The 13,389-nt window shown below is 41.8% G+C and overlaps 1 protein-coding gene across 1 annotated transcript in view; it reads left to right on the forward strand.

Annotated features, from left to right (window-relative positions):
• cfap221 (cilia and flagella associated protein 221) overlaps window positions 1-13,389 on the forward strand; it is a 41,628-nt gene that overhangs the window by 5,493 nt on the left and 22,746 nt on the right. Inside the window, exons 7-10 of the mRNA XM_036540737.1 lie at window positions 4,820-4,923; window positions 10,406-10,565; window positions 12,347-12,479; window positions 13,024-13,138. Coding sequence (XP_036396630.1) covers window positions 4,820-4,923; window positions 10,406-10,565; window positions 12,347-12,479; window positions 13,024-13,138 — 512 coding nt within the window. The remainder of the gene's footprint in view (window positions 1-4,819; window positions 4,924-10,405; window positions 10,566-12,346; window positions 12,480-13,023; window positions 13,139-13,389) is intronic.

The following is a 13,389-nucleotide window of genomic DNA, read 5'->3' on the forward strand; positions in this document are numbered from 1 at the left end:
AAATTGGTGTTGCTGATTATTGTGTCAAACTTGCACAGTCCTTCTAGTAGCATAACAGCTTGATTCAAGTGTGGGTTTTACAGTGTCTGTGTTAGTATTTGTCACTTCGTTGCCCCTCCTCCCACGACTATCCTGAGGTAAATTTCTAGTGTCACCCGTAAGGTGAACATGCCATCGTTTGAAAAATATTCAGAGACTGAAATCAGCCATCTTTGCGCCTTTCGAGCCTTGACCGCTCCTCCATCCGAATGAGTGTCAGTTGATAAAATGAATGGCTAGCACGACATGATAAGGGACCAACCAGGCTCCTTTGAGGAATAAACACGCAGCGTATTATCATCTTTAAGCAGAAGGCCATAAAGATTCCTTTTTAATAATCCAGTTGAAGGCAAGGGCAACAGTGATGGATTGAGAGACAAGAGAGCGAGGGTCGGATATTGGTCAGAGGAGGATTGGGGAGCAGCACTTTGAGAGTTGGGGTCTCCCTTCTTGGCCCAAACTGGAGGCCCGAACGTCACTCCCCTGGGGCTGAGGAACCCCCTTTCCTCTCATGGCATTTAATGTGCTTGAAATGAAGGGAAAAGGGGAATAAAGTGTGGTAATAAATATGCCGATGACGGTTTAATGGAGTTTGGTCTGAGCTCCTCAATGAAGCATTAGCTGTGTGATTCATGGCCAGAGGAACTGCTCAGAGCTCTCTGCAGAGCCCATCACAGTATCAAAGCAGAGTCATAACAGTATAGATAACTACATCGTTCTCAAAAACAGATGGAGGAAAATGGACAGAAATAACAAAATGCACGGATAAATTGAGACATTAAAGATAAACTTCAAGGATTAAAAATTAAATTAGAAAATAATCTAATAGACTGAATGAGTCTTATATGTTAATATATGTGTGTGTGTGTATGGAAACAATATATAGATAGATACATAGATATATACACACATGCACACACACAAATGGTATGTTAATATTTCTTACTAATAAGGAGTTGGGCCATCCTTTTTCAGAACAGCTTCTTTCCTTTTTGAAATGCAGCTATACAAGTTTTGTTTCCTGTGGGATATTGGGCCATTCTTCAAGAAGGAAAGCCTTCAGTTCCTAGACAGATGAAGGAGCTGGAGATCTACTCCTCACTCTGTGTTTCAGAACTTCCCATAAAGCTTCAATGATGTTTACATCTTGTGATTGGGGAGACAATGGAAGGTGTTTGACTTCATCCTGACATTCATAAAACTACTCTTGAATCCATTTAGCTGTGTGTATGTAGTTGTTCTCATCTTGGAATGTAGAAACATCTTGAGGAAACAGTGTTTGTACCATAGGTGCCTAAAAGGGTGCACCTGGTTGCCTAAATGGAGAAAGTAATAACTGGACCCAGTGACTCCTATTGGATGGTTGCTCATACCATAACAGATCCATTGCCATGTCTCAGACCTGGCAACAGGCAGTGTGGGTTCAAGGCTTCCTTTGGCTTTCTCCTAATAAAAAGCCACCAGACGTAAAAAGAGTAAAAAAAAAAACTGAAAAAAAAAACAGACCATATATTACTTTCTTCCACTGCTCAGAAGTCCAGATTTTGCACTCATTACACCAGGTTATGCATTGTTGTGGATTGGCCTTGGTTACAAACAGTTTCAGAATGGCAGTCCTACTATAAATATCAGCTTTGTGAAACTCACAACATAGTTTTTGTTGAGACTTGGTCAAATAGGTGGGGAGGAGGCCTTGCTTCTTGAAGAATGATCCAATATTCCACTAGAAACAGTGGGATAAATCAGTATAAAACTTACAGGCATTCCCAGAAGAATTGTAGATGTTCTGCAGGCAAAAGGCAGCTCAACTCCTTTTGACTTAAGTAATAGTCATTTACCATTTGGTGTTTCCATTATTTTGTTGATAATTTCGGCCAGATAGACTCAATCAAATTCAGGTACAGAGTGCCATCGGAAGTGCTTGAGGCCTTCGAGGACAAAATCTCCATTTTCTCCACTAGAAATTGCAGGCCACTGAGAAGAATTACAAAGAATGCTGGCAGATTTGCTTCATGTACCTTTGTGTCAAAAATAACCCCAACAATCTCAGGATTGATCTTTGGTTCAAACCTAGAACAAAGGTGTCTGTGATCATTTTATCAAACTCACCACACCTACTTACATTCCCGCAGGAATGGGTGTCGGGAGTTATTGTACTGTTGATGGCGTTCGATTTGAACATTCTCTGGAAATGATTCATGAAATTCCAGAACCAGGAAGGACAGCCAGCTTCTGAAGCATAGTCACTAAACTCAAAACCAAAGCATCTTTATGTTTTCAGATATCAGAAAAAAGACTTTGTGAGTTTGTCTGCATTAGTTACCTCAGGTTATCTCGCGGAGTGAAAGTGGCAGGGAGGAGTGCTGCAGGAGTAAACACTTCAGCACAACAACCAAAGGCTTTATCAGTGTGTGTGGTACAGTGGAGGGTAACCAGGAGGCTATATGTTTTATCCCTGTGTGAGACATTTATCTCATGCCAAGAAGCTATTTACCTTTGTTTGCTTTAGGACAAATGCTACACAAATTCTTAGCATGTGCATGTAATACATGTATTACAAATGTATGTAATAATATTATATATTATTACATGCAAATATGTTATTGTATAATGAAGAAGATGAGTCATGTTTGAAAATGGCATTCACTGAGAAAATGTAATGTAATGTAATCGGAACTGAACTCACTTTTAAATTCCCAGTGGACTAATGGAAGTTTATTTTGGTTTCCTAAATTTGCTTAGAACAATGAACAGTTTACACAGATTGGCTTTTATGGGACAGAGTCATCTGATGAAAAAGCAGAGTCGCAGCAGCGAGGTGTTGTGAAATCAGGGTTTATTTATAAAGTGAGAAGTAACCCAACAGGGGAGACAGGAGGCAGCCTGCCGAATGAGATGCGACGGGGTGTGACTTTGCCTCTGGAGAGAGTGCGAGGCATGAGGAAGTGGAGCACCTTAGTGACAGCTTTGTGTGCATGCCGGTGTTTAGCAAATTAGGAAGTGTTTACACATGGCGGTGGGCCGTGACAAATCACCTGCTGTTATTTGCTTTGCTTGGGGCCTTGTCGACCACCGATGCTCTTGGTTCCTGTTTGTGTCAGATCGGTTGAAGAGGGGTACGTTACAGAGAGGGGGGCATGAACATGAAGGCTGCCCGTGATTGGATGCAGGGGGTGCCCTCTGTGGCCCATTCTTTTGGCCATGTCCACGAATTCCATTTCCATTTAGGGACTCAAATGTCACCAGCGCTCTGTCCACAGACATAAACATTATCTGATGATTGGGATCAGGCCAAAGGTTGAATCACTGATGTGGATCGAGCTTAAGCTGAAACCACAAAGACAAAACTTTTTTATCTCACACACTACCTAAAATCAGCTATTTAAAGCTGCTTACTTGAGATCCCCCACCTGAAAAGGCTATTTAAACTATTTTCTAGACCAGGGCCACCCAATTTGGGGCCTTTGGTCCAAACCAAGGAGCTATGCTCTCCTGCCGCCACATTCATCCGGGTAAGATGATGCGCCCCTTAAAACTGATGAGCGGAAAGGGGCAGGGGTGTAGCGAGGGCTGGTTGAATAGGAAATAAAATGCACTAAAGAAGCGTGTCTTTGTGATAAACTACAGTCAGCCTTTTCAACAGAGCTGCCAGTCTGATTTCAAGTGACATCACATAAAAAGCTGAAATCGTGTTACACGCTATCAAAACCGCTTCCCGACAAGGTTCGCCTTGGAAAAAGCACTAAAACGCCACTCTGCCAAGTGTTTACTTACAATAAACTGCTAACCATGGAAACAAACCATGGCTATTTCTGCGAAGGAACGAGTGTTGAAACTGATGGCTAAAATGCATGTCTTAATTTAAGTTGACACGATCTCAGTAAGGAAACCAAACTATTGCCATTTCAGTCACAGAAGTCAGTGCGAAATCATACCAATTAGGCAAAACAATTATGCTAAACCTGGCAGCCCAGGTTAGCGGATTCTGTTGTATTTCCGACCAATAATCTGTTGTTGGTGTTATTACTTAGCCAACGTTACTATAAAACAAATTACCAAATCATTCCGAGTGACCCTGTGAATGAGAAGCTAATTTTCGTTAATACGTTTTGATATTGTGGCTCATTAGCTACCACATGGGGGCATTTTGTGATGATGTGTAACTTAAATGTTGCTCAATGTAAACTTAATATCCAATATTGATTTGTTATTCAGTGTTGTCACTATGATGTTTAACTTCATATTTTTGTGAATTTTTCAAGATGAAGTCAAATTTCCACTCTTGATTACAAAGGTGTTAATCAGATTAAAGAGTAGTATTTTTATTATTTTGAAGTTTTATTTTAGATTTAGAATGTTAATTTTCTATAAAATATAATACATTTTAATGCAATGTAATTTCACATAAGATCAACATTTATTTTTGGCCTGCTGTCCTCCATCCAGAATAATTTTTGGCCCTTCATAGGAAAGAATTTGGGCACCTCTGTTCTAGTCTAATGACTATTATTTGTAGTTGTAGTAAAAACAAAACGTATTGTTAGCAGACATGATCAGTATATATGTGTCTGCAATTAAAGGTGTCTTAATCATAAACAGACTTAATGAGATATAAATTGCTATGTAATCAGGAATGACAAATGTGAGTGCAGTTGCATTTGTTTAGCTTACAGCTTACACTTGTGATGTGTAGACACTGATTGATATTACATTAGAAATTAATAACATGTAATGAGAATGTTACCGTGGCTAAACAGTGGCCATGTGTGTTTTTTCCCAGCGTGAGTCGCTCCATCCCTCTGAGCTGCAGCTGTCCCATTGACTTTGAGTTCCAGGTGCACCTCATCCAGCAACACAAGGCCTTTACTATCCAGCCCTTGTCAGGTAAATCCTCTTTACACTGCACCATCACTGTGACTTTAAACTGGAAGTTCTTATGTAGATGTGCTGATGGGAAATGAAGTTTGACACTAACATGTAAGTAGTTTGCTACCTCTAGGTATGGACTTTTCCCATCAGCACTCAAGTAAGACATTGTAGCCTCAGTAGAGAGCTGTTGAGCACAAACGCAACATTTGAATTCAACCCAGCTCATCTCAAACCTTTCGAACTGACAGCCTCTTTTCAAAATTCAGCTTCCATCTGTAAAGGAAAATTGGCCATAACATAAGATTTACATAGTTTATGTATCAAGTACTTACATGCACAATTGCACATTCATAACTGTGTGTTTATTTGTGTTAGCAAGACACCTGTTATGAAACCAGACATAACAGTCAGAAATCATTCCAATGGAGAATGGAGAACTTGCTGAAAGAGACATGCACAAACCACACTTAGATGCACTCATCGGTTTTCCTATGTGCGTTTTTGATGCCTTGAAGTGATCAGAGAGCTATCCATTGAAACAGCGGCTTTTCAGAAATGTTGCACTCAGTCTAAGCTCTGAATGGTTGAAAGGCAGCTTGTATCACAATGGGGAAGGCTTGTTTTTCACCCTTAAGGACACTGTTTCAATGCTTAATCCTGCACATAGGTACTTGATCCTTATCATAATGTCAAACATGTCAAATTAAATTTTTTTCTGGAGCATGCCTGTAATCCATTCTGAAATCCATGTAAATGAACATACACCCACCTCCATCTAAACTGCAATGATTAGCTAATTAAGCTAAAAAGGATGATGAATAATTGTAGTATTTTTAGGTGCGCCCCATCCGCTAGCGGCGACCGCAGCACAAGGCTTTGCAGATACATCTTTGCAAACGTCTGCAGATGAACACACTTAATAGGTTTGGGAATGTCGGGACCATGAGGGCTCCACCCTGATTACAGTGTTTTCACAACAGTGCAGCGACACAAACACCAGGGCTATTTTCGGCAGCAGCATCACCTGAACTCACTGCCCCCACAAGGTGCACACAAAGTACACACAAGGTAATATGATGATGCTGGCTAATTCTTCAAGTATCCACCTAAATACACTTTTAAAGTCTGTGTAGTTAGTGATATTACCTTCTCCGCACCCCCATTGTCATGCTTTTTGTTACAAGAGCGAATGTAAAGGTGGGAAATTAACCAACCAGCAGACCACATTTGTTTCACTCAGTTTCACCAACCAATAAACACGTAAAGCATTGAAAACTGAAAAGAAAGCAGAAAATGTAGAAGATATTGGGAGTATTGTGTGATGATTACGTGTAGGATCTTATTCAAAGAGAACTTTTTAAAGACAATATTAGCCCAAAATCACCAGGCATTTCTTCCCTTTTAAGGGCATTTTGGATTAGCTTGGCCATCTGTTATATCCAACAGAGAGCTAAAAAATAGTGGAAAGCATTATTTGATAATGGTGAAACCTGGATCTTCATGCAACTTGAAAAGAGTAAAAAATTCTGAAGGAGCACATTAGAACAACACACAGTCAAACATGAAGCTTTCTTCTCGTGTCATGTGCAAGACAAGCACGATGTAATTAGAATGTAGTTATTTTACCTAAGTGAATAACCAAGAACAATTTGGGAATGCATCTGCGAAAAGCAAAGCACAGCAGACGTGACAGATCACAAGTCTAGGAAGGAGAAGGTCGTTTGGCCCACACAGTGGAAATAATATTTGATTTCCTCCTCATTTTTCGTAAACGAGTTTCCCCGCTGTTGATGTCATTAAACCTGTCACTAGGGGTGAGGGGAAGGGGGGCTGGGGGGTTTGTCGTTTTGGCCACGTTTTTGCTTATTGCTCTGTGCCAGAGGTGACCCCACTCGTCTTCTGCGGTGATTAATTTAAATTCCTCAAACCCAATCCGAACTGATGCGTTGTGCTGGGCAGGTTTGCTGTTCGTGTCTCTTGTCTAGCCTTACTTCTATCCTGGGGGCAGGGGTGAGGTTACAATTCAAACCCAGGAGCATGAGGCAAAACGTGTAAGAAGCAGGGCTCATCACCTGAAGGTTACTGGTTCAGTTCTCAGTTTTGAATCCCAGGTGGGCCAGTTCTGTAGTACCCTTAAGCAAGGTACTTAACCTAAATTTCTTCAGTAAATATCCAGCTGTAAGAATGGATATCATAAAAAGTCAAAAGGTATGTAAAGTGCTCTGAATAAGAGTGTCTGCACAGCAAATTGCAGTGTAATCAGAGAGTTTCATTGTGGGCAGCTGGCGAGTTCATTGACAGTATCTGGACCTTAGGAAGGTTTTCATGTGCTACATTTATTTGAAGAACCTCATATTGTTGACTTGATTAGGGTAGGCGTGACTTACACTGTATACAATATTTGTGTCAGCAATTCATAGGTGGATATTTAGCAATGGCTTCAGATTGAGTACCTCAAGGTTACAACAGTGTGGTACCCAAGATAACCTTCAACCCGCCGCTCCAGTCTCCTGCCCAGTGACAAAAAGATACACATAGTGCGCTGCCTGCAAAAAGTAATTTTAGAGGGTTGTCTCTACAGTTCTCATGTGAATGTTAGACATGCTTTATAATCTATAATATTCTGGTCCTTAGTACTTAATCACCTTATGTTTGGGTCAGTGAATTGAAGAGGTTGGGGATGGCCATGTCATGTCACTATATGCCAAAATGTGTTATCCAAAATATAAGGAATGCCTGCTGTATCAATGAAATCATGTGGCCTATACTGTATCATAAAATGGTGCCAGCTGTTTCCATTTTTATATTGCAGTGTTGTAGAGCATATTTATAAAATGTATGTCAAATGTGTTTTGAGATGTTGAAAATAACTTGAATCTTGAATTTTACATTCGATGATATTGTATTATACTGTATAATATAACACTGGCTTGAAAGGGCTATATTAAGGGTTTCCTTCTTGTGCTCAAAGCCTAGACCACTTGATCCCAGAGGGTTTTTTTCACACAGAGGAGCCGGTGGATGTTCACGTGAGGCTCAATACTGGTGATGACAAGGTGATATGTATGTGTACCACTGCCCTAGCCACGCCCCCCCCCCCCCCACTCTCTCCGCCCGCCTGATTTATCTGAGTATCACCTCAAATCCTGGGGTTGACCTGCTGTCACCCTGACAGAAAACAGCGACTGTTCCATAGTGTCGGCGCGTCCGGACGCAGCGCAGCATGGTGCGCCCGTCCGGGGCCGGTCTGTCTCCGGGCGCCTGACGCATTCCAGGCGTCAGGGATGAATGGAGATGTTTACTGTAATCCTGCCCCCGGAGGTGGAAATCAGTTTCCCCTAGCACTTCACTAGCCACGAAGGCCCTTCAAACACGGCTCCAGCACCAGCGCGGCCCCCCCAGCTTTCACTGGGGGCACTCATAGAAGGCTGACATATAACGAATACCGCTACATTCACTTTGTGTACTTAAACTAAGTTATACTGCCCTTTTGCAAAAATAAAACAATTATGCCCATGTTCATATGAAAATTTGTGCATATCCTGTAGAATATAGGAGAAGGCACTGTAACTACTTTAATACCACAAACATATTCCTCAATGCGTGGATAAAATTTGATGATGTGAAAGTGGCAAGAGATCTTATATATATTTGATAGCTGATTTTAGCAACGGTTAATGTCTTCATGACATAACATAACAGTAAGATAGGAAATCGCAACCATTAAAAACTAGGACTAAGGCTAGCAGGGAAGAATGAAAAGGTAGCGCTTTATCTACCTTTCTATTTTACCCTGCTAGCTGTAGTCCAAGGCTTGGGGAACAGAAAATAGCAGTTTGTAGGAGAGTGGCACAAAGCAGGACTTCTCAGCTGTGATCCTGGAGAGCAGCTATCTGGCAGGCACTTCTTTGTAAACCACTATATCTCTGACTGTTTGCTTGAGAAGAGCCCAGTCTGTCTGATCAAGGTGTTGATTTTTTTTTTTTTTATGGGGACCCTGGATGACCTTGAAAACCCTGGTCACCTCCAGAGTTTAGTTGCATTATGACAAAAGTAACACAATCAAGCAAGAGGGAAGTAGAATTAAGCCGTTTTCACATATGGACACCGGACAAGGTCCGGAGAATCAGGTCTGCAACTTGGCCGAAATTGCCCTTTCACACATATAGCACACAACAGGAGATTGTCCATGACAGATGCGTTCTCACCTACTGGAAATACTCCGGTTTGGTGTAGGTGAGGGGCGACGCCTGGGTAGATCGTGCAGGAGGCAGGACATGACGCAAAAAGTACACTGCAGAAATCGCAGAGGCCGTATTCAAAACCGCCTACTGTGTACTGCGTACTACACAAGTATATACTGTATACTTGCATGCTATTTTTCATTGTAGTACCCAGTATGCGACCATTAATAATTACATTTGTATAATAATATACATTGTGTACATTTGTTATATTGTCGCTTGAAATCATTGCGAGTTTAGAAACATCCAGATTTCCTTGTGGTATTTTCCAGTTAGACGCCACTTGTATTCTCACGACTGAAAAGTATTGACGAGTTAATTAAAAGCATTCACGAGTTGAAGTGTTTTCAGGTGTTTTCTTTTCAATGTCTTGCCTTTCGGTGGTACAGGCACATAATGTGACTTTTGCGTAGCCTATAAAAAATCGCACATAGCCATCCAAACGGTGCTACCGGTACACATAATTTATTATTAATTATACATTTATTATAACAGGAAGGTAAGTTTTTGTTGTTCGCTATGTAATGTTAGGTCACCAGTTCACCTATCTCACTATACCTATCACTATTACTTAGCTACAGCTTAGGTAGCTACTAACCAGATAATAAACTACTAACCAACGTTATTAATCATCGTAAGAGACAAGTTTTGGCAGTATAGCTATAGCTAACTATCTCTTTAACGATCATTGGACTCAAAATAGCATGTATTTGGACATATCCACAATGTCAACGAAACAGTGGAAAGCAATTTACAGGCACGCTGGAAAGAGTACGAGGCAGATGTTTGTATTCTTCCGGTTTCGCGCCAGTCGCATGATAGAAAGATAGAAACGTCATCAACACGCCCACTCGCTCGCAGCGAATTCTTCGGAATGTGACCTGCTGTATTCACACAGGGGCTCACTCCGACATGAGATGGACTTTGTACTAGGGAGCTGGCAGATCGAAGTCCATCACTGATTCGTACATTTGCGTTCTCACATACAGCTCCTCCGGGTAAGGGCCGGATACGTTTCGGCTTTCAGCGCAGCTTTATAACTGTTTCCCTATAAGAACTATAATATAAGAACTTAACGAAGCAGTTATCGAGGCTGCAGTTGACCGCTACCAAGCTTAATCCTCCATTGTGCAGTCAGCTGTGTGTTGAAGCTGTGCTAGGACTGCAGCCTGGCTGTGTGTTGATGTGCATATAAGTGTGTGTGTGTGTGTGTGTGTGTGTGTGTGTGTGTGTGTGTGTGTGTGCATTTTTAGGGGTCATCCCAGCCAACGGAAAGGTCGGGGTGATGGTGACATTCACCCCGTTTGAATACGGGACTGCCCAAACCACACTGCAGCTGCTCATTTCCCAGTTCAACTCCAAGCCCTACGTCTGCACCCTCACAGGGACATCCTCGCCTTACCTGGCCCTCAGGTGAGTCCAGACTGGGGGTGGTGTAGTCCTACCATGTCTCCCTAACAGAAAGACATCTCTCGGACCTATGCGATGGAGGTGTACATAATAAAGGTGGATGGTTGTGAACCTCCGCAGTCACATGGAAGTTTTGTCCTGCACTTGCTAAATCCTCTCCGACCCTTCACTCCGCAATGCGACAAGATGTCTATCGTAAATTCATAAACTGGGCTGGTGCTTGGTCCGGGCTGTTTATTTGATATATAATCTCTGAGTGTATCCTGCTTATCTCCACCGACATCAAGCTCTCGGTGTGAGTAAGCTTTGGGTGTCTCTGTTGCATCAGGTTTAGGGCAAGGCAATGTAAATGTTTGTTTATGTGAGATAAGAGAGTGTGACATTATGATTTATATTAAGTTTACCTTTATTCAAATAATGACTTTGTTTACACGCGAATGCTGGCAGGGGACGGTGATGCCAGAGGGCAGTCCATGTAAATTTGCCTGGTAAAGGGAGGCTTTCTGTAAACCAGTTACTGATGCTTGCCATGTCCAGCTAAGCATTTGCCCAGGTTTGCCCAGGTCAAGTGCATGACTTGTTTTTAAATTCATAGTAAAATTATGTGAATTTTATATATATATGCTAACTAATGAACTTCTCGGTCTAGGAAGATGTTAAGTTTAAGATAAATTACCAATAATCCTTGCAAAGAGTTCTAGGTTTATATTTACGTTGTGGCCATGTGATTTGATTATAATGTTATTATTTAAAAATAGTAAGTATAACACAAGAAAGTCTTCTATTATAAGGAAAAGGCTATTTCTTCCCTTTACCATAACCAGTGGAAAGAGAACATATTTCCTCATATTGCAATGCTGCCATCATTAGAATTTGTATAAATGACTGAATGGCAGTATTATGATGTCCAATTTTTGCATCTAAATGTATCTGATAGGCTCATAAAGCAGAGAACACAGTCACAGGTGTATTTTCAAATGCAAGGGGCAATGCAATCGCATTTGATTTTAGATGAAAATGGTTTAGATGATGTAGCATGATTGCATTTTATGATGCATCTGCATATTACAGGTTTTTTTCCTGCCTCCTCTGTTCCCATGAGAAAATGACTGCAATCCATCAATGTGGGGAGATCTGTACGGCTGTCCTGTTTATAGCACAGCAGAGTTAATCATTCCCCAGAGGAGTACAGTGAGATATCAAAGTTAACAGTCATTCAAAGGTCATGTACCGATCGAACCCCCGAGACTGCCGGCAGTCATGTCAGATGCAGGCGAGCAAACTGACCAATATGTAGGTAGGAAGAAAGACAGATATGCATTTATTGAGATTTATAGATCGATAGAGACGATATTGAAAGATGTATGCAGAACGCTTGCTGGATTTCAATGTTCGCCCGTCATAAGCATCCCATCCAGCTCAATGAGACTGCCACTTCTGCATGAACAGCTTAAAAAAAGGAACAGTTTTGCTAAATGCAGTTAAATGATACAGGTGTGAAAAAATCAAATAACTTATATAACTGTGTAAGACTACATGACTAAACAAAAATGATAATGATGATTTTGATGATGATTCTTCAAGTGATTACAGAAAACTGGTTGCATTTCAACAAGCTAAAAACAATCTGCCAAAATAATTGTCCTTGACAACAATGAGGGTGATAATAATATCAATGAGAATAATACCTATAATTGTGATGACAACAATGTAAACCCCATTATTCCTATCTTTTTCTGTAACTGGTGGTGATTTTGTGTGTATGTGTGTGTTTCACACCCCAGTCAGCAGGACAGAGATGAAGAGCAGGAATTTGTGCCCCTGAAGGAGTCTCTGGATCCCCAGTCGATCTCCCTACTGCACCTGTCCAGGACCAAGAGGAGGCTGAGGCCCACCAGGGTCCCAGCTGAGTTCACGGTGAGGGGCACCAAGGGGGCAAATGCACCCAGCCCAAACCAGGTCACTTAACAGCATTCCCTCCTGTTACAACCACCACTTCAGCTGGAGGAATAGGGGGAGCTGAGCACAACACCAACAAAACCATATGTCATTGTGCACAGCTTGCATTTTTACCTGTTATCCGGGTAAAAATCCAGCAAAAATCTGTTATCCAGCAGCATGTTTATATAGTGTACTCCTTTGATGCCGCTAGCACAGGTTTTGGCACTACCTGGAGTGAGCTAATTAGGGTTAAGAGCTCTGCTCCAGGGCACAACAGCAGACCCCCCCTCAGGGATTCAAACCTGTAGTGTTCTGGTCACAAGCCCACTCTCCTGACTGCTATACCACGCCTGCCCCTCTCTTTAATGACTGTGTTAGCTCGGAGGTTTGCCTCTGGCACAGGTGTTGCTGCGGGAACAGAGTACGTGTCACTGCAGCTCACCTCTGGACCTCTGGATGGAAGGTGCTTTCCCGAGTGACCATGAGCAATCAATGACGGTCACACTGTCTCCTTGTACAGAAGGAGAACGCGCAGATGGGTCTGAAGCCGGTAGTCAACGTGACAACCCCTGCTGGGGTGGCCAAAATGCTTATCCAGCAGACAGACAAGATGAGGTCCAAAGACCTGAGAGAAGGTACTGCACTTTCTGTGGCTCACAATTTTACTGATAACCTACATTTACTGGTCTAATACTGTGCTATTAATAATGCTAATAAAAACAGGATAGTGTTTTTTGTAGGGGGGGCATCTTTATGCCATATGCTGAGCATAGTGCAACATTAGCTTAAGGTCTGGAATTTGAACAAATGACTTTCCGGTCCATAACTTGGTGCTATAACCAATACACAGCATGCAGCCATCGAAGGCAACCTCAGAGCTCCAGAG

This window comes from Megalops cyprinoides, chromosome 11, assembly GCF_013368585.1.
Source record: "Megalops cyprinoides isolate fMegCyp1 chromosome 11, fMegCyp1.pri, whole genome shotgun sequence".
NCBI lineage: Eukaryota > Metazoa > Chordata > Actinopteri > Elopiformes > Megalopidae > Megalops > Megalops cyprinoides.